Source organism: Petromyzon marinus, chromosome 72 (genome assembly GCF_048934315.1).
Source record: "Petromyzon marinus isolate PM22_M1 ecotype Great Lakes invasive population chromosome 72, UKy_Petmar_22M1.pri1.0, whole genome shotgun sequence".
Lineage (NCBI taxonomy): Eukaryota > Metazoa > Chordata > Hyperoartia > Petromyzontiformes > Petromyzontidae > Petromyzon > Petromyzon marinus.
In genome coordinates this window covers 8,094,676-8,116,994 of record NC_133738.1, presented here as the reverse complement: position 1 = coordinate 8,116,994, position 22,319 = coordinate 8,094,676, and the positions used below count along the sequence as shown (strand labels likewise).

Genomic DNA, 22,319 nt, shown 5'->3' with positions numbered 1-22,319 from the left:
AAGCGCCAATATTAATGTAAATATTAACGTTGAATGCTGTGGAGCTTTTTTGTCTCCCACTCCTGCTTACAGATCTACCCAACCTCCAAGTCAACACATGCTGGCCGCTCCTACTCTGCATCCTCCAAAAGTCTACCTCCACAAACTGCTGGGTTTCATTTCACCCTCTCTCAGTCTGCAGCCTCCTCCAGTTTCACGCTGCCTCTATTGATCACTTGGAGGTTAAACCCTTTTAATGGGAAAGGCACAAATCTGGCTGTCGCCTGATGAAGCTATTTGTAATGATTGGCGAAACGTCGTACTCAAATTGTAAAAGTTGTGGCTTGCGTCTCCAACACACCGGTGTGCTATACTAGTGACGAATTGTCATGTTCTGTTAACGTGACAACCCTTATTAGTTGGCTGTGTCGGGTGGTGGTGGGTTTTGACGATAAATTGAAATATTTCCGTGATCTAACCTTAAAAACTTCTTATGGGAAAGGCCTGTGAATGAAATGGAACTTCTTTATCTAAAGCTCTATGATACACATCTACAGTGAGGGAAAAAAAGTATTTGATCCCCTGCTGATTTTGCACGTTTGCCTACTGACAAAAAAATATCAGTCTATAATTTTAATGGTAGGTTTATTTGAACAGTGAGAGACAGAATAACAACAAAATCCAGAAAAACGCATGTCAAAAATGTTATAAATTGATTTGCATTTTAATGAGGGAAATAAGTATTTGACCCCTCTGCAAAACATGACTTAGTACTTGGTGGCAAAACCCTTGTTGGCAATCACAGAGATCAGACGTTTCTTGTCGTTGGCCACCAGGTTTGCACACATCTCAGGAGGGATTTTGTCCCACTCCTCTTTGCAGATCTTCTCCAAGTCATTAAGGTTTCCAGGCTGACGTTTGACAACTCGAACCTTCAGCTCCCTCCACAGATTTTCTATAGGATTAAGGTCTGGAGACTGGCTAGGCCACTCCAGGACCTTAATGTGCTTCTTCTTGAGCCACTCCTTGTTGCCTTGGCCATGTGTTTTGGGTCATTGTCATGCTGGAAAACCCATCCACGATCCAGTTTCAATGCCCTGGCTGACTTAAGGAGGTTCTCACCCAAGAATTGACGGTACATGGCCCCGTCCATCGTCCCTTTGATGCGGTGAAGTTGTCCTGTCCCCTTAGCAGAAAACACCCCCAAAGCATGTTTCCACCTCCATGTTTGACGGTGGGGATGGTGTTCTTGGGGTCATAGGCAGCATTCCTCCTCCTCCAAACACGGCAAGTTGAGTTGATGCCAAAGAGCTCCATTTTGGTCTCATCTGACCACAAAACTTTCACCCAGTTGTCCTCTGAATAATTCAGATATTAATTGGCAAACTTCAGACGGGCATCTATATGTGCTTTGTTGAGCAGGGGGACCTTGCGGGCGCTACAGGATTTCAGTCCTTCACGGCGTAGTGTGTTATCAATTGTTTTCTTGGTGACTATGGTCCCAGCTGCTTTGAGATCATTGACAAGATCCTCCCGTGTAGTTCTGGGCTGATTCCTCACTGTTCTCATGATCATTGCAACTCCACGAGGTGAGATCTTGCATAGAGCCCCAGGCCAAGGGAGATTGACAGTTCTTGTGTTTCTTCCATTTGCGAATAATCGCACCAACTGTTGTCACCTTAGAACTTGATTAGGCGCTTTCGTGACTGCAGGAATTACTCTTTGGTTTATTCGGTAAAGTCATGTAGAAATAATAAAAATAAAATAAGATTATATAATAGCATACGACGTTTCGATCGCAACACAAGCAATCATCATCAGGCAGAGGAAACACATAACCGCAGATATATATACAGACCTTAAGTAGGGGGAATTAACACAGATATACCAGGGGACACAGAGAGACGGAACATCACACTAAATCAAACAGGGTTTAGCAAAATTTGTAAACTATATAAAGCAACACAAACGGTCGGTTAAAACACAATTAACGCATGGTTTGGTTGAATACGCTGTTTCAAAGATTGTTAAATTGTAAGTTAAGTCTGAAATTTAGGATAGTGATAGAATACTTACCGTAGAGAGACCGTTCGAGGGGAGACTCGCGCACAGTTAAGGAGTAAAGTAAAGCTGTCCCGAGGCTTTAAGAAGGCGAGTGATGTAGGAGGGCCAAGGTCCACAGACAATGGGACACAAATTTGCATGATACAAGTTATCAGGCACACAGTTGTCAGGCACCCAATGCGCAGCAGCGCACACCTAGAGGTCCCCAGGCACACAACCATAGGCAGAGACAACACAGCGACACAAATCCAACTCAAGACACAAAGGTAGACACACCAGCAGAGAAACACAAAGCCAACATAATTCATACCTTCCCGTAAAGGTGGTTCGAACTTGATTAGGCGCTTTCGTGACTGCAGGAATTACTCTATGGTTTTTTCGGTAAAGTCATGTAGAAATAATAAAAATAAAATAAAATTATATAATAGCATACGACGTTTCGATCGCAACACAAGCAATCATCATCAGGCAGAGGAAACACATAACCGCAATATATACAGACCTTAAGTAGGGGGAATTAACACAGATATACCAGGGGACACAGAGAGACGGAACATCACACTAAATAAAACAGGGTTTAGCAAAATTTGTAAACTATATAAAGCAACACAAACGGTCGGTTAAAACACAATTAACGCATAGGCTGGTTGAATACACTATTTCAAAGATTGTTAAATTGTAAATTGAGTGTGAAATTTAAGATAGTGATAAACCCTGTTTGATATAGTGTGATGCTCCGTCTCTCTGTATCCCCTGGCATATCTGTGTTAATTCCCTCTACGATGGTGTTTTTTAAGATATGATGACTGCGCAAATGCCTTCCCACACACAGTGCACTTGAAGGGTGTTTCTCCTGTGTATTCTCTGGTGTGTTTTAAGATGTGATGAATGTGCAAATGCCTTCCCACACACAGTGCACTTGAATGGAGTTTCTCCTGTGTGTATTCTCTGGTGTGTTTTAAGATGTGATGACTCTGCAACCACCTTCCCACACACAGTGCACTTGAAGGGTTTCTCTCCTGTGTGTATTCTCTGGTGTGTTTTAAGATGTGATGACTCTGCAACCACCTTCCCACACACAGTGCACTTGAAGGGTTTCTCTCCTGTGTGTATTCTCTGGTGTGTTTTAAGATGTGATGACTGTGCAAACGCCTTCCCACACACAGTGCACTTGAAGGGTGTTTCTCCTGTGTGTATTCTCTCGTGTGTTTTAAGATGTGATGACTGTGCAAACGCCTTCCCACACACAGTGCACTTGAAGGGTGTTTCTCCTGTGTGTATTCTCTGGTGTGTTTTAAAATGCTATGACATTGCAAATGCCTTCTCACACACAGTGCACTTGAAGGGTTTCTCTCCCGTGTGAGTTCTCTGGTGGACCTGAAGAATTGATGAATGTGCAAACGCCTTCCCACACACAGTGCACTTGAATAGTTTCTCTCCCGCTGATTGTCTTCGCTCCATTTGACCAATTCTGTACAGCAAAGTGGAAGAGGAACTGGCAGCTGCAGACAAAAAACAGGAATATCCACACAATGTAAGTCAGCATAGAAGCATAGACATGTATATATATACACAGTCACACGTGATATTCACATATTACATAGACAAGAACACTCAAACATTAACGAGATTTTAAAAAAATAACCCCCAATTTAACACACAGGCTGTTTAAAGGCACTTGCTACTATTGACGATTAACTCTTGGCCTGGCATAGCAGGAAAGTGACCAGTATAATATGCCTGGAGGCCCTAGTAGATTTAATATCAATGATAACCCTTAACTCTACGTACAGAATTTCAGTTGTATTTGGCTATTGAAGAAATATATAATTTTGATTTAAAGCTTTCGTGATTGCAGGGATTCATATTTGTGGTTCTTTCAGTAAAGTCACGTAGAAGAGAAACAATAAAAAAATAAAAATATAAAACAATACAATTCTCACGACGTTTCGACTGCAACACAAACAATCATCATCAGGTGTGAAAACTACAGAAAGAAAATTTGAAAAAAGTGGCGTATTTTTCAACGTTAGCACCACGGACAGCGATTTAGCAGTTATTCAGATGGACGAGTCTATCTATGTTCGGAAAAGAGGAGGGGGGAGATGAAAATAATGGATATGGTCTGAAAGCCACCATAAGCGAGAACAATCAATTAAGACCCGAAATGGTTTATGAAATCCTTCCAATGATTGCTAAGCCAGAATCCATCTTCTCGGTTGAAATTGTCTCTGTGTTTGTAAATGTGGATAGCCTCATGAACGAATCTCTCATGGTAGCCAGATGGCTTGCATAGAACCTCTGTCTTGGAGAAGTCAATGTCATGTGAGCCTACTGAATTATAACAGTGATCTGCCATGGCCGAGGTGTTGGTCCTACCATGTTTCAGGTCTGCTTTGTGTTCACGAATGCGGTCCGAGACATGTCGTTTGGTTTCTCTAATGTAACTACTACCACAGAGGCAACATAGTTTGTAGACGCCAGGGTACTGTATGTCCGGAATCACATCTTTTACAGGCGGAACCAGATCACGGATTTTATGTAATGTGTTGAATCGGACCTGGATCTTGTGTTTATTCAAGATTTTGGTGATCTTTTTGTGATCCCCACAATGTAGGGCAAGCGACCGTCATCAGGTGGAACAGATACAATAGGAGAACTGCTGACATAGGAGAAAGAGCTGCTGGTGGACATCCCATCTCTCCGGCGACGACTGCCCTTCGTGAAAGAATTCTCAGTCGCCGGAAGCGACTGGGTGGCCTTCAAGCAGCGGTTTCAGACTAATAGCGGGGTGGATGGAGGCGGAGGAGCTGAGAGCGCTACCCGCCACTCTTGACGACAATGCCCTGGCGGCGTTCCTCACCATCCCGCCATCCGAGAGGGCGATGCTGAACCAAGTCTTTGACCAAATGGTGGAGATCTACGAACCACCATCGAATGTGCGCCACAAGTTCACTGCATGAAGGTGGGAGGCCGAGACGCCCCTTGCCTTCCGTAGCGCACTTTTGGCGCTAGCAAAGGCTGCCTTTTCGAAGATGGACCACAACGGACTCAACTCGCTGGTCCCCAAGAAATTGCTGGCTTTGGCCAAGGACCTCAATGTCGTCCTGCCAGCTGTCGACGACGACGAACATTTATCGTCTATTAAGGTTGCAAGATGCATCCAGGCGCAAAAGCTCTTGCAACGGCACGTGATACACCCGAAGACGTAGAGCCCGTCCTAACCTGCGCATCGACCCAGGGCGGAGACTGGCGAGGGGACGGGATGGTGCGATGGGAGGAAGAACGATGGCGACACATCACACACTCAGCCCCTGAACCCACCTCACTCATCTCGTTCCGTTGGGTTTCGTTCCCGTCGTGCGTCAGTGCGGGGTGGGTTCGGATTTTGATCGGGCCGACTGGCCGCTCCAGCCGGGTCAGTGGTCGAAGTTGGCCCATAGAGTGGTTGCCGCGACCGCAGGTTCGTCCGCTGTTATTGGATAGAGGGGGTTGAAATAAGAATTCTCGTTGACACTCGTGCGTCAGCGACCATCATTTCCGAGTTGATTTATAACATCTTGTCCCCTAAATGTCGTACCCTATGTTCTGTTAAAGCTCTGTGCTTCGCCGCAAACGGCGGCTCATTGGGCATCATTGGGAGAATAACAGCGGAGGTGTGCAATGCGGATGTCAAATTGACGGGACCGGTTCTTGTATCGACGTCCCTTGCTATTGCTTGCCTGCTCGGCACTGACTTTTTGGGGAAGATGTCCCTGAAAAATGTAATTGACAAAGGGCGCCTTAAGTTACCATTAGGCCGTCGAATGGCATTTTTGCCTTCTCCCACTCGCTTATGCAGCCAATGCTACCGTGAAAGCACTTGCACGTAAAACAATAAGGATTCCGCCTGGCGCGCAAATGTTGGTCCCTTTGCGATTGCGGAAGCCGCTAGATCAGGAGGCGACTGTGGGAGGAATATTCTTGGGACCCTCTAATAAAGCCATTCGTGGGTTTATGTTAGTAGGGGCCCAGACGTTGGTATCAAATGATCAGGAACCGTTCATTCAGTTCTTTAACGCAGGGTTAGACACATCGGTTATTCAAGAAGAAACCGTGCTAGCTCATGCATCGCTAGTGCTTTGTGAAGGAATCATCATTGGCAGTGTGGTGGCCTCGTCAAATACACAGCCGCAAAAGGGTTCTGATGAGAGTTGCATGGATACGCTTTGTTCGGATCGGAAAATGCGGAATTGTCCGAGGCCCAGAAGAGGGGGGAAAATTGAAGCCGCTTTTGCGTGAATTCTCAACCGTATTTTAGCAAAGGCAAATTTTACATCGGCCGCACGACGCTTTTGAGTCATCGCATCGATACGGGTGACGCCGCTCCAATCTGGCAGAATCCCTACTGGCTGAGCCCTACAAAAAAAGAACACATATGGCTGGCGGTTGAAGAAATGTTAGCCACAGATGTTATTTCACCATCCACCAGCCTGTGTGGAGCCCCTATTGTTCTTCTTAAACAGCAGGATGGTAGCTTGCGTTTCTGTGTTGACTTCCATAAGCTGAACAAGATCTCTGTTGCTGATGCGTACCCTCTACCTCGGATGGACGATTCCCTGGATGCTCGAGCAGGAGCAGAGTTCTTTTCCACTCTTGACCTCCTATTCGGATTTTGGCAGCTGCCACTACATGAAGCCTTTAAGCCCAAAACAGCCTTTCGTACACCACAAGGCTTATTCGAATTTAATCGGCTTCTGCTGGGTCTTCATTCCACACCGGCTACGTTCCAGTGATTAATAGCTGGAGACCAGCTAGAACCAGTTCTCAAATGGTTATGTGCTGCATTTCTTAAAATGCGTGCGGCCAACCTAAAAGTTAAACCACAGAAGTGTCATCTGTTCGACATCTTGGCCACATCATCAGTAAATCAGGAGTTGCAACGCAACCGGACAAAACCACGTGTATTCGTACTTGGCCGACCCCCACATCAGTGGGGGGAGGTGCGAAGCTTCATAGGATTTGTGTCCTATTACCGCTGCTTTGTCGCCGGGTTCGCTACTATCTCAAAACCTCTCCACACCTTGACGGTAAAGGGTAACAAATTCCATTGGGGGGAGGAGGCCGCATTTATTGTGCTTCGGGATGGCTTGGTGAACACCACTCCCCTCCGCTATCCGGACTTTTCCTTGCCGTTCGTCCTTGATACAGACGCTTCTAACACCGGAAATGGAGCAGTTCTGTCTCAAGTTGTCAATGGCATCGAGAGTGCTGTCGCATATGCAAGCAGAGTGCTGTCTCCGGCCAAACAACGGTACTGTGTCACACGCCGGGAACTGTTGGCTATTGTGTTTTTATGCAACAGCATCGCCCCTATTTGTATGGTTTGAGGTGCTCTCTAACCATGCAGCGCAACAGTATGCGCTGCGTATTGAACAGTGGTCTGGGCAACTTTCACGATGGTTGGAAGTTCTCCTTTACTGTTACTTATCGCAAAGGCTCCTGACACACGAACGCCCTGTCGCGATTACCAACCAGCGATGGGTGCGTGTGTTCTTCGGGCTCTGAGCGCTGTAAGCCACCCACCGAGGACTTGCCCCCTCCCCTTGTGGCGTCGGCCGAGGTTGAAACCTCTGAGATAGCCGAGGATCTTGTGGCGCGTGACGCCATAATTGGGTTGGACCACGAAGAATGGGGGCGCCTCCAGGTTGAGGACGCTTCCCTGCTTGAATTTCGACGCCGTGTCAAGGAGGCTGATGGGGGTGGGGATCGACGGGGTGTTGCCTCTGTCATTCTCAGAGGCAGATTGCTCATGCACTGGGATGGAGGGTTGCGCCGTTATAATATTGTTGTGCCCACGGCCCTGAGGGGTAAGGTCAATTGGGCGGTGCAAGAGTGACTGTTGCACCTGGGTGTGCATAAGACGTTGGCCACACTTAAGCTGGACTTATTCTGGCCTGGCATGGTGGAAGATGTTGCTAATTTGTTGAAAGGGTGTGTGCAGTGTGCGTGGCGAAAACCGCCGTCGAAACCTGTTGTCCACCACTGCAGTCCATTCAGGTATCCTGCATAAATGAACTGGTTGCTCTGGACATCCTTGGTCGATTTCCCACTACCCCTCGTGGAAATAAGTATTTGCTAGTGGGAGTCGAGTATTTTTCACGATGGCCGATGGCCTGGCCGCTCCCCAATCAGTCGGCGGCGACGATCACTGAGGCATTCCTCAATGGCTATGTAATAGACAAGGGTGCCTCACATAGGGGTTTTTCTCACTCTGTTCAGCTTGTTCGTTGTTTAAGGGGGAGTTGACAGCAGGGATGGCTGAGTGCTACGAAGGGTGGGGGGGGGGGGGGGCGTTATGTAATGACATCGCGGGATGTCACTGTGTAATGCCGGCTCTAGAGAGGCATGGCGTGCGATGTATTGACATCACGGACACCATTTGGATGTGGGTGCAGACCGGCCCTAGAGGGGCTCGGTGAACGCTGATCAAAATCATTGGATTGCACCACGCGTAGCGTGCAGTGCTGGCCCCTACAGGATAGGGTGTGGGAGTGCCGGCCATGGAAATAGGGTTACTAAAGGCCGTGGCACTCTGGTTGGCCCCAGAGGACACGTGACCGGTTAAGTCTACACAGGGGCCCCCAAATGGGAATTAGGGGTGGTCACGTGTCAGGGTCGAGATTCTGCTCGAGGATTCTTGAAAGTGGCCGTGGCCAAGGGCGGAGCCAGCCACGCTGCAGAGGATATAAGCTGGGTCCCCCAGAGGGACCGGTGCTGTTATTCATTCTGAAGAAACCTCCGTCTATGTTCTACGTCCTGCAAGAGTCTCCAACACGTGGACCTGGACCAAAGCTGTGGTCCGGTCTGTTGTGGCTAGTTACGTTGTGATTAGTGTAGTGAGCCTGGTGGTCACTACCATAGGTTGTTATTCTGTTAACCCGAGTGTTGGTATTAATAAATGTGTTGCCTCCAAACAGTACTTCTGTGACTCAGTTGAACTCGCTACACGTGAAATTTAAAAAAAAACTCTAATGCTTTGATTAAACCTAGGTGTTTAATATGGTCAATATACTTTACAGCAAATAAAAACTTTACACTCACGCACTGGAATGGTGAAGAAGGTGGTGTTGTGGCTAGAACCATGCCTGGGTGCTTCTCTCTGCTCAGTACAGATGCTTATACTCTTCACCATGTACTTAACCGAGGAACAATCAATCAAGCAGAGGCCTACAATAAGTTAAGCTATCACTTGCCAATCATGTCTGCTGTCAACAATAATACAACTCTGAATGTTGGCTCCATAATGCAGTGGACGAACAAATGTGCCTCCGCTCCCCATGTAGATACACTCTTACATACAGATATGTTTCACATGGATCATTAACAGATTATATAAAGAAAACAGCCACCATTCACCACTAATTGGTAGTAACATCATCATAGTGGTCATGCCATGATAGGTGCGAATTGAGGCCATATAAGTGTGGAGCACTTGCCAGTAGGTCATGGGAATTAATCAGGTGTCAAGAGATGACTGAGATGACTGGCAGATGCACCACCTGTGCTACCCATTGTGCCAACTTGCTGCATTTTAGCCACCCAGCGCTCCACACATTAATGTGTCACTCCTCTGACCTCATTGTTGCAGGACGAATGCCTCCAACTACCCTGCAGCATCCTTCACGGGCCTCCTCCACAGAGGCCGATCTTCACACTCCTGGTACCAGTCATCGGCAAGTCCAATCACCTCCACATCTTCCAATCTTTTCTCTAGCCCATGCCATACCCGTTAAGTCCCTCGTATCCGAACTAACTTACGCTGCTTGAGCGTGCAGTTTCTGAGCATGCGGGTTTCATGACCAACGAATGCAGCCTCGCCTGCCAGAGGCTCACCGATTATATTCTGTATGGATATCTCAGGGATTTGTACTAGAGGATGAATCTTAGGCAGGCCAGCCTTAATTGTATAAGCCAGCACAGATGGGTATTTAAAGGAGTCCATATTTCACATACACAGAGAAAGGGGTCATAGCTGTGGGCAAGAAGATTCAGTGATTTGTATGGAGCAATGGTCCAGGCAGATTCCTTACCATGTTAGACAATCTAAGGAAAGAATGCTGCTCGACTAATATGAATTGAGACTATAGCTGCCAAACCAGAGCTGGTCGTGGACACATTAACCAAGTATGGGAGCTTCTGTACCACCTGTAGAACTGCCTAATTACTCATTAAGAGGCGAGCAAACGGAATGTTGGATGACATGAAATACCCTGGCAGGTCCTTTATTTTTTTGGAACATATGTAAGGCTTTCGATTTAAAGCTTTCGTGACTGCAATGATTCATCTTCTTTGGTTCTTTCGGTAAAGTCACGTAGAATAAGAATAAAATAATAAATTGATAAAATAAAATAACACAATAATATTCTCACGACGTTTCGGCCACAACACAAGCGGCCTTCATCAGGTGAAGGGAGCGAGACTGTCTGGTAGGACAGCGCTGGAGTGAGAGAGCCACGTTCAGATCACGGCTTTTAAGCTGTGTGAGAGGAACAAAGAGCCTTGACGAAGGAATTAGCATAAAATTTAGCATTGAAAAGGCTGAATGATTAGCTTGTGACTGGTCACAGAAATAGCTATGTTAAAAGTTAAAGCATACACATCCGCAGAGGCACCCATTGTTAAAAGGAATTAGCATAGAATTTAGCATTGAAATAGCTAAATTAAGGCATTCGCTTGTAACTGCTACAGAAATAGTTACGTTGAAGTCAGAGCATACACATTCACCGAGGCACTTAGTACAAATCAAAACAGGAGAATTTAGCATTGAAATAACTAGGCGAATTTAGCATTGAAATAACTGGGTGATTTGCTAGTGACTGGTCACAGAAATGACTACAAAACTGAGCTATTCACAGTACTATATAGTGAACCAATAAAAACTAAAATATAAATTATCTTCATGTTATCAATAAACTCTATATTCTCCAATCAGCTAAGCTACCAACCATAAGTCGTTATATATCACAATGCTATATGGCGAAAAAATGGGTGGATTCTTACCCTCAAATTTCCGTACCACGGATAGCTACGGGCCCCGTTCAGACGGACGAGTTCGTCCATGGTCGGAACAGAGGAGGGGGAGAGAGACAGCTGCGAAGCCCTAGTATACTCCATGTTGTAAACCATACCATTAACCGTGGTGTGAGAGGTATTAAGAGGCAATGCTGGCGAAAGAGCTGCGGTCTGAAGGTCATCGTAAAATTACAATTAATTAAGAACAGAAATGATTTAACACATCTTTCCAGTGGTTACTGAGCCTGAATCCATCTTCTCGGTTGAAATTGTCTCTGTGCTTGTATATGTGAATGGCCTCATGAACGAATCTCTCATGGTAGCCAGTTGGTTTGCAAAGAACCTCCGTCTTGGAGAAGTCAATGTCATGTGAGCCCACTGAATTGTAACAGTGATCTGCCACGGCAGAGGAGTTCGTCTTACCGTGTTTCAAGTCTGCTTTATGTTCGCGGATGCGATCCGAGATATGTCTTTTGGTTTCTCCAATGTAGCTACTACCACAGAGGCACTTTAGTTTGTAAACGCCCGGGTACTGTATGTCTGGAAGAGCATATTTTACAGATGGAACTAAATCACGGATTTTGTGTACTGTGTTGAATCGGACCTGGATCTTGTGTTTATTCAGGATTTTGGAGATCTTTTTAGTGACCCCTGCAATGTAGGGTAAGGTGATGGTTTTGAGTGGCTCCACAAGAGGATCCTTCTTCATGACTGGAGTGATGGCTTTGCGGATTGTGTAGTCGGAGTAGCCATTAGCCCTGAGAGCCTGGTGTACGTGTTTGAGTTCACTGGTAATGTGTTCCTGGTCGGAAATGCATTGGGCTCTATGGTATAGAGTCTTGATGAGGCAGTTCTTCTGGGATGGATGGTGGTGGGAATCCGGTTTCAAGTAAGCATCTGTATGGGTAGCTTTCCTGTAGACAGAGTGGCTCATTGAACCATCATGTCTCCTTTTAATTAAGACATCCAGAAAGGGTAGTTTGCCATCTTTTTCGACCTCCATGGTAAATCTGATGGCTGGGTGTATGGAATTGATGTGGTCGCGGAATTGGTCTAGAGCAGGCTGGCCATGTGGCCATATGACAAAGGTGTCATCAACGTACCTCTTCCATAAGGTCGGGCGTAGAGTGGCAGTCTGGATGGCGTCAGTTTCAAATTTTTCCATGAATACGTTGGCTACAACCGGAGATAGGGGGGAGCCCATTGGGGTGCCCTCAGTTTGTTTGTAGAAAGTTCCATTCCAGGTGAAGTATGTGTTGGTTAAGCAATGTCTCACCAGGGGGGGTACATCAGTATGCAGTCCTTGATGAACCAGGTCTTCAATGATAGCGATGGTGTCAGGTACCGGGACTTTGGTGAACAAGGACACCACATCAAAACTGACAAGCAGGTCGTTTGGGGACAGGGAAATGTCTTTGATTGTCGATACCAGGTGAGTAGAATTTAGTACCGCAGAGGTGGTTTTTCCAGTGAAAGGTCGCAGTATATCAGCCAGAAAACGTGCCAGTTTGTAGGTGGGGGAGCTGATAGTAGAGACGATGGGACGAAGGGGTGTATCTTCTTTGTGTATCTTTGGAAGGCCATATAATCTTGGTGGTCTGGCAGCAGAGGGTTTCAACAAGAACTGTTTGTTCTCATCAATTAATGCTGTTGAATCAGAGATAATTTTGTTCGTTTTGGTGACCAGGCTGTTGTTGGGATCTCTTTTTATTTTTGTATAGCTGCCATCGTTGAGTAGTTCTTGAATTTTGTTGTTATATTCTGTTTTGTCCATGATGACAGTGGCATTGCCTTTGTCGGCTGAGAGAACGACAATATCATCCCTCTTTTTTAATTGAGATAATTCAAAACGTTCGTCTTTGCTGATGTTGCTAGGTGGCAACTTAGCGTTTTTGAGGGTTGCAGCGATTTCAGATCTTGCTACGTCTGCAGAGATGTGACTCAAGCCCTTGAGTGCAACGTCGACATGGGCAATGATATCATTAACCGGTAAGTGTCTCGGTGTGACAGCAAAGTTTAGACCTTTAGCTAAAACGGATTTCAGACCATCAGAAATGGAACTGTTACTGCGATTAATTACGACTTTGTTGACGTCTATCTTTTCGGTGTGTGGATCCGATTTTTTGCTGGAGAGGTGATTGAATTTGGAAATCAAATTGTCCCTACATTTGTTCGACATAGTGGCAGCCGAAGAGGTAGTCATATTGTCTACATGTTCCCAATCCGATGTAGACATTGTTGCTGTCAATTTTAAGTGTGATTTGTAGAGTGTCTTGTCTAACTGATCGAGTTCGGTGCGTGTAAGTCTGATTTTTTCCGAGATAAGAGCGAAGCTAGTTCTAGCTAGAATTCGTTTTGCATTGAGAGAAGTTGCAACAGCAGAGGTTAGTGTAAATGCGGTTGGTATTACCTTAGAGTCGCGGCATCTCTTCAGAAAGGTGAGAGACTCGATTAGTTGAGCCTTCTTATCCCGAAGTCTGTTGAATGATCTTAAGGATGTGTGGAATCCCTCCCCGTAGAGGCGGTTAAATTTCGATTTAAAGCTTTCGTGACTGCAATGATTCATCTTCTTTGGTTCTTTCGGTAAAGTCACGTAGAATGAGAATAAAATAATAAATTGATAAAATAAAATAACACAATAATATTCTCACGACGTTTCGGCCACAACACAAGCGGCCTTCATCAGGTGAAGGGAGCGAGACTGTCTGGTAGGACAGCACTGGAGTGAGAGAGCCACGTTCAGATCACGGCTTTTAAGCTGTGTGAGAGGAACAAAGAGCCTTGACGAAGGAATTAGCATAAAATTTAGCATTGAAAAGGCTGAATGATTAGCTTGTGACTGGTCACAGAAATAGCTATGTTAAAAGTTAAAGCATACACATCCGCAGAGGCACCCATTGTTAAAAGGAATTAGCATAGAATTTAGCATTGAAATAGCTAAATTAAGGCATTCGCTTGTAACTGCTACAGAAACAGACTGCCACTCTACGCCCGACCTTATGGAAGAGGTACGTTGATGACACCTTTGTCATATGGCCACATGGCCAGCCTGCTCTAGACCAATTCCGCGACCACATCAATTCCATACACCCAGCCATCAGATTTACCATGGAGGTCGAAAAAGATGGCAAACTACCCTTTCTGGATGTCTTAATTAAAAGGAGACATGATGGTTCAATGAGCCACTCTGTCTACAGGAAAGCTACCCATACAGATGCTTACTTGAAACCGGATTCCCACCACCATCCATCCCAGAAGAACTGCCTCATCAAGACTCTATACCATAGAGCCCAATGCATTTCCGACCAGGAACACATTACCAGTGAACTCAAACACGTACACCAGGCTCTCAGGGCTAATGGCTACTCCGACTACACAATCCGCAAAGCCATCACTCCAGTCATGAAGAAGGATCCTCTTGTGGAGCCACTCAAAACCATCACCTTACCCTACATTGCAGGGGTCACTAAAAAGATCTCCAAAATCCTGAATAAACACAAGATCCAGGTCCGATTCAACACAGTACACAAAATCCGTGATTTAGTTCCATCTGTAAAAGATGCTCTTCCAGACATACAGTACCCGGGCGTTTACAAACTAAAGTGCCTCTGTGGTAGTAGCTACATTGGAGAAACCAAAAGACATATCTCGGATCGCATCCGCGAACATAAAGCAGACTTGAAACACGGTAAGACGAACTCCTCTGCCGTGGCAGATCACTGTTACAATTCAGTGGGCTCACATGACATTGACTTCTCCAAGACGGAGGTTCTTTGCAAACCAACTGGCTACCATGAGAGATTCGTTCATGAGGCCATTCACATATACAAGCACAGAGACAATTTCAACCGAGAAGATGGATTCAGGCTTAGTAACCACTGGAAAGATGTGTTAAATCATTTCTGTTCTTAATTAATTGTAATTTTACGATGACCTTCAGACCGCAGCTCTTTCGCCAGCATTGCCTCTTAATACCTCTCACACCACGGTTAATGGTATGGTTTACAACATGGAGTATACTAGGGCTTCGCAGCTGTCTCTCTCCCCCTCCTCTGTTCCGACCATGGACGAACTCGTCCGTCTGAACGGGGCCCGTAGCTATCCGTGGTACGGAAATTTGAGGGTAAGAATCCACCCATTTTTTCGCCATATAGCATTGTGATATATAACGACTTATGGTTGGTAGCTTAGCTGATTGGAGAATATAGAGTTTATTGATAACATGAAGATAATTTATATTTTAGTTTTTATTGGTTCACTATATAGTACTGTGAATAGCTCAGTTTTGTAGTCATTTCTGTGACCAGTCACTAGCAAATCACCCAGTTATTTCAATGCTAAATTCGCCTAGTTATTTCAATGCTAAATTCTCCTGTTTTGATTTGTACTAAGTGCCTCGGTGAATGTGTATGCTCTGACTTCAACGTAACTATTTCTGTAGCAGTTACAAGCGAATGCCTTAATTTAGCTATTTCAATGCTAAATTCTATGCTAATTCCTTTTAACAATGGGTGCCTCTGCGGATGTGTATGCTTTAACTTTTAACATAGCTATTTCTGTGACCAGTCACAAGCTAATCATTCAGCCTTTTCAATGCTAAATTTTATGCTAATTCCTTCGTCAAGGCTCTTTGTTCCTCTCACACAGCTTAAAAGCCGTGATCTGAACGTGGCTCTCTCACTCCAGCGCTGTCCTACCAGACAGTCTCGCTCCCTTCACCTGATGAAGGCCGCTTGTGTTGTGGCCGAAACGTCGTGAGAATATTATTGTGTTATTTTATTTTATCAATTTATTATTTTATTCTCATTCTACGTGACTTTACCGAAAGAACCAAAGAAGATGAATCATTGCAGTCACGAAAGCTTTAAATCGAAATTTAACCGCCTCTACGGGGAGGGATTCCACACATCCTTAAGATCATTCAACAGACTTCGGGATAAGAAGGCTCAACTAATCGAGTCTCTCACCTTTCTGAAGAGATGCCGCGACTCTAAGGTAATACCAACCGCATTTACACTAACCTCTGCTGTTGCAACTTCTCTCAATGCAAAACGAATTCTAGCTAGAACTAGCTTCGCTCTTATCTCGGAAAAAATCAGACTTACACGCACCGAACTCGATCAGTTAGACAAGACACTCTACAAATCACACTTAAAATTGACAGCAACAATGTCTACATCGGATTGGGAACATGTAGACAATATGACTACCTCTTCGGCTGCCACTATGTCGAACAAATGTAGGGACAATTTGATTTCCAAATTCAATCACCTCTCCAGCAAAAAATCGGATCCACACACCGAAAAGATAGACGTCAACAAAGTCGTAATTAATCGCAGTAACAGTTCCATTTCTGATGGTCTGAAATCCGTTTTAGCTAAAGGTCTAAACTTTGCTGTCACACCGAGACACTTACCGGTTAATGATATCATTGCCCATGTCGACGTTGCACTCAAGGGCTTGAGTCACATCTCTGCAGACGTAGCAAGATCTGAAATCGCTGCAACCCTCAAAAACGCTAAGTTGCCACCTAGCAACATCAGCAAAGACGAACGTTTTGAATTATCTCAATTAAAAAAGAGGGATGATATTGTCGTTCTCTCAGCCGACAAAGGCAATGCCACTGTCATCATGGACAAAACAGAATATAACAACAAAATTCAAGAACTACTCAACGATGGCAGCTATACAAAAATAAAAAGAGATCCCACCAACAGCCTGGTCACCAAAACGAACAAAATTATCTCTGATTCAACAGCATTAATTGATGAGAACAAACAGTTCTTGTTGAAACCCTCTGCTGCCAGACCACCAAGATTATATGGCCTTCCAAAGATACACAAAGAAGATACACCCCTTCGTCCCATCGTCTCTACTATCAGCTCCCCCACCTACAAACTGGCACGTTTTCTGGCTGATATACTGCGACCTTTCACTGGAAAAACCACCTCTGCGGTACTAAATTCTACTCACCTGGTATCGACAATCAAAGACATTTCCCTGTCCCCAAACGACCTGCTTGTCAGTTTTGATGTGGTGTCCTTGTTCACCAAAGTCCCGGTACCTGACACCATCGCTATCATTGAAGACCTGGTTCATCAAGGACTGCATACTGATGTACCCCCCCTGGTGAGACATTGCTTAACCAACACATACTTCACCTGGAATGGAACTTTCTACAAACAAACTGAGGGCACCCCAATGGGCTCCCCCCTATCTCCGGTTGTAGCCAACGTATTCATGGAAAAATTTGAAACTGACGCCATCCAGACTGCCACTCTACGCCCGACCTTATGGAAGAGGTACGTTGATGACACCTTTGTCATATGGCCACATGGCCAGCCTGCTCTAGACCAATTCCGCGACCACATCAATTCCATACACCCAGCCATCAGATTTACCATGGAGGTCGAAAAAGATGGCAAACTACCCTTTCTGGATGTCTTAATTAAAAGGAGACATGATGGTTCAATGAGCCACTCTGTCTACAGGAAAGCTACCCATACAGATGCTTACTTGAAACCGGATTCCCACCACCATCCATCCCAGAAGAACTGCCTCATCAAGACTCTATACCATAGAGCCCAATGCATTTCCGACCAGGAACACATTACCAGTGAACTCAAACACGTACACCAGGCTCTCAGGGCTAATGGCTACTCCGACTACACAATCCGCAAAGCCATCACTCCAGTCATGAAGAAGGATCCTCTTGTGGAGCCACTCAAAACCATCACCTTACCCTACATTGCAGGGGTCACTAAAAAGATCTCCAAAATCCTGAATAAACACAAGATCCAGGTCCGATTCAACACAGTACACAAAATCCGTGATTTAGTTCCATCTGTAAAATATGCTCTTCCAGACATACAGTACCCGGGCGTTTACAAACTAAAGTGCCTCTGTGGTAGTAGCTACATTGGAGAAACCAAAAGACATATCTCGGATCGCATCCGCGAACATAAAGCAGACTTGAAACACGATAAGACGAACTCCTCTGCCGTGGCAGATCACTGTTACAATTCAGTGGGCTCACATGACATTGACTTCTCCAAGACGGAGGTTCTTTGCAAACCAACTGGCTACCATGAGAGATTCGTTCATGAGGCCATTCACATATACAAGCACAGAGACAATTTCAACCGAGAAGATGGATTCAGGCTCAGTAACCACTGGAAAGATGTGTTAAATCATTTCTGTTCTTAATTAATTGTAATTTTACGATGACCTTCAGACCGCAGCTCTTTCGCCAGCATTGCCTCTTAATACCTCTCACACCACGGTTAATGGTATGGTTTACAACATGGAGTATACTAGGGCTTCGCAGCTGTCTCTCTCCCCCTCCTCTGTTCCGACCATGGACGAACTCGTCCGTCTGAACGGGGCCCGTAGCTATCCGTGGTACGGAAATTTGAGGGTAAGAATCCACCCATTTTTTCGCCATATAGCATTGTGATATATAACGACTTATGGTTGGTAGCTTAGCTGATTGGAGAATATAGAGTTTATTGATAACATGAAGATAATTTATATTTTAGTTTTTATTGGTTCACTATATAGTACTGTGAATAGCTCAGTTTTGTAGTCATTTCTGTGACCAGTCACTAGCAAATCACCCAGTTATTTCAATGCTAAATTCGCCTAGTTATTTCAATGCTAAATTCTCCTGTTTTGATTTGTACTAAGTGCCTCGGTGAATGTGTATGCTCTGACTTCAACGTAACTATTTCTGTAGCAGTTACAAGCGAATGCCTTAATTTAGCTATTTCAATGCTAAATTCTATGCTAATTCCTTTTAACAATGGGTGCCTCTGCGGATGTGTATGCTTTAACTTTTAACATAGCTATTTCTGTGACCAGTCACAAGCTAATCATTCAGCCTTTTCAATGCTAAATTTTATGCTAATTCCTTCGTCAAGGCTCTTTGTTCCTCTCACACAGCTTAAAAGCCGTGATCTGAACGTGGCTCTCTCACTCCAGCGCTGTCCTACCAGACAGTCTCGCTCCCTTCACCTGATGAAGGCCGCTTGTGTTGTGGCCGAAACGTCGTGAGAATATTATTGTGTTATTTTATTTTATCAATTTATTATTTTATTCTCATTCTACGTGACTTTACCGAAAGAACCAAAGAAGATATGTAAGGCTGCTCATGATGAAATTCTCCAGGTAGAGAACAAGAGTCCCTAACTCCATCGCATTGAGTAGCCATTACCAGATCATCAGCCTACATAACATGGTTGACCAGCAGGAATGATCCCTTAACTATAACCAGCCATCCATCAGCCTCTCATTGTAACTATACCAAATGCATTTTTGTTGGGCCATTGTGAGGTTCTCAAAACTTTGTACCTATTGAATATGTTATCTTAATGTACAGACAGTCCCCGGGTTATGGAAGGGTTATATTCCCGGGAACGATCCGTAACCCGAATTTCCCATGTCGGAAACTGAGCCATTTTCTCCCAAAATCAAGACAAAATCCCAAAGCCGGAAATAGTTGTGTCGCCCGTACCCAATTACTCGTTTGTTTTATCTCAGTACTGTATCGCGCTATAGTCAATTTTCTATCGCGACCTGTATCGTATTGCTGTACATACGTTCTGCACTTCCTATATTCTTTCATTTAATCGAATATCGACCCTAACACTATCCATAATTAAACTAATGGAATATATACTTATCCAAATATTTATGAACACCATGAGACGTTCTAATATTAATTAACAGAAAACAGTCACTTCTGAATATTCGTTTACCAGGCAATAGGCTAGGCCTAGACCTCTCTTGCTGTTGGCCGAGACCTTAAGCAATCGAAGTGCAAATGTGTTAAATAAAGTACATAACGTAAATAACTTATGAAATAAACTTCAAATGAAAACTATAAAGAGAAACATGGGGAAAACAAGATAGTTCTAAGCACAGAAAACCAAAATTACATAATGCTACAAAACAATTCAATTTCCCTTCATCTTTTCCAGTCATTATTGCAATGCAATTAAGGGTGATATGACACAGAACGTGACGAGACGATGTGCCGGGAACAGTATATGCACGGTAACAATGTAACAGCATGACTGAGAGTGCAGAGCAGCTATACACCACCGCCTTGGGGAAGATGCTGCCTGCCTTACGCCTCACTCAGCAGTATTCATCCACAACCTCACCGCACTGGACTGCTTGTGCTAAGTAACTAAGGCAAACATTTCCGCATGTTTATTTTTTACATGATTTATGGGAGCATTTCCATAAGGTTGGATTTCCGTAAGTCGGGTCTTCCGCTACCCGGAGACTTACCGTAATGTATGTGGCCAGAGGGAATTCCTGTCCACACGCCAACTTGAACATGAAACAGGTCTGAATCCTTGCCACGCAGCATTTGCCGTGCCTGCCCAAAATCACAAAAATCCTTAACGAATGTGAGCAGACGGGCAGGGATATCGAAAACAATGAATAACCAAAACCCGAAGCCTCTTCATGGTACTTAGGCCTTGATTACATCAATAAAGCAGGGATCTAGTTTCTGAAAAAAAAATCGATACATCTGTGCTGTAGCAGATGAACAGAAAATACAGGAGACCTTTGAATATCGCGGGGTTAACTTTCTTGGAACGTGCGGAGAAAGCCAAAATGCCAATATTCAATACTTAAGCCTTACCGAAACAATGGGGTTAGGTAAACGGCAAACAAAAATATGCATTTTTTTTAAAACACATAGACAATTTCAACCGAGAAGATGGATTCTGGCTTAGTAACCACTGGAAAGATGTTATAAACCATTTCGGTTCTTAATTGATTGCATTTTACGGTGACCTTCAGACCGCAGTCCATTCGCTGGCACTGCCTCTTAATACCTTTCACACAACAGTCAATGATATGGTTTATAGCATGTGGTATAATAATAAATAGTATAACATTGTAATGTTTAACATTATTCATAAGGCAATATATAGTATCGTAATTGTATAGTGAATATACAGCAGTGTGGTATATAGTAGGGTTGATAGAATAAGACATAGTGTAATGTTACAAATCTAATAATTAATAGTCTAAAGTATAGGGTAGTGTATAGTAACGCATTGTATAATTCAAAGGTGGAATTTTGTCTATGGATATGATATTATACCATGTAGTTTAAATTGGAAGTTATACTATTGTATAGTAGTCCAGTTTATAGCATAGTTATAACACAACACAGGACAGAGGAGCACACCTTGGCTGTTCCCTTTCTTTCTTTCTTTTTCTGTGTGCTCGGTCACCACCCTCCTCCGATCCGGTGGTGGTGCTGGGTAACATGCTAATTCATATGTTAATTCCGCCCACACAGCTTAAAAGACGCGGTCCTTGCTTGGCAATGTTCACTCAAGCGCTGTCTTCTGGACAGTCATGTTTATTCACCTGAAGAAGGCTACTTGTGTTGTGGCCAAAACGTTGTGAGAATTTTATTTTATTGCTTTATTTTTATTATTTTATTTCCATTCTACGTGACTTTACCGAAAGAACCAAGAAGAAAAATATGCGTCACAATTGAAATACCGTATTTTCACGCATATAGCCCGCATACGCATATAACCCAGAGACGCATATACCCCGCAAAAATAGCGTTTTGTATAAAACCAATTTCAGATAGCCCGCACCTCCATATACCCCGCATGCATTCATATATTTAACGTCGTTACTGCAGCTTAATTCCATCATATTAATACGAAGTTTACATTTGTACTACATTCCACTATCAATTGTTAACATTAAAATCATAACGTGCACAAAGAAAACAAACTAACCGGAAACGAGTGAATTTAAAACAGTAAATAAGTGACAAAAGTAAATATCCAATAAATAAGTATCACATAACTGGTAGATAAGTACAGTTTTAGCACTGGTAGATTGCGCACTGCGCAGATAATAGCAGCATTCAGGTAACTCCGTTGCCTCGTCCCCCCCACCTTTCTCTCCCCCCCAGCTGCCCCAACCCCCAACCCCCACCTCTCTCTCCCACCACAGGGTTATTATGCTGGGTTGCCCAAAAGTCAGAAGACGTAAGTCATTGTTATACATGTTGGCCCAAAAGCAAGGACACAGAAGGTTATTCTTTTACAGGGTAGCCCAGGAGTCAGGAGACATAGGGTTATTATCATTATACAGTGTGGCTCAAAACTCAGGACACGTAAGTTATTGTTTTCCATGGTGGCCCAAAAGTCAGGACACAGAGGGTTATTTTACAG

General features: G+C 44.3%; 1 protein-coding gene across 3 annotated transcripts; it reads right to left on the bottom strand.

Annotated features, from left to right (window-relative positions):
* Nucleotides 1-610: 610 nt before the first annotated feature.
* Nucleotides 611-22,028, bottom strand: LOC142906961 (uncharacterized). Of its 3 annotated transcripts, XR_012930596.1 has the most exons (4): nucleotides 21,308-22,028; nucleotides 20,392-20,482; nucleotides 2,056-3,545; nucleotides 611-1,699 (listed from the first exon to the last, which is right to left on the bottom strand). XR_012930596.1 is itself a non-coding variant. In XM_076055805.1 (3 exons), the coding sequence occupies exons 1-3, from the start codon at nucleotides 21,388-21,390 to the stop codon at nucleotides 2,811-2,813; spliced, it is 909 nt and encodes a 302-aa protein (XP_075911920.1). In that variant the 5' UTR covers nucleotides 21,391-22,028; the 3' UTR covers nucleotides 611-2,810. The 3 variants fall into 3 exon arrangements, 1 of the variants encoding a protein (XP_075911920.1); XM_076055805.1 differs by having other exon boundaries at nucleotides 611-3,545; XR_012930597.1 differs by lacking the exons at nucleotides 20,392-20,482; nucleotides 21,308-22,028 and adding an exon at nucleotides 5,368-11,625 and having other exon boundaries at nucleotides 611-3,545.
* Nucleotides 22,029-22,319: the final 291 nt, after the last annotated feature.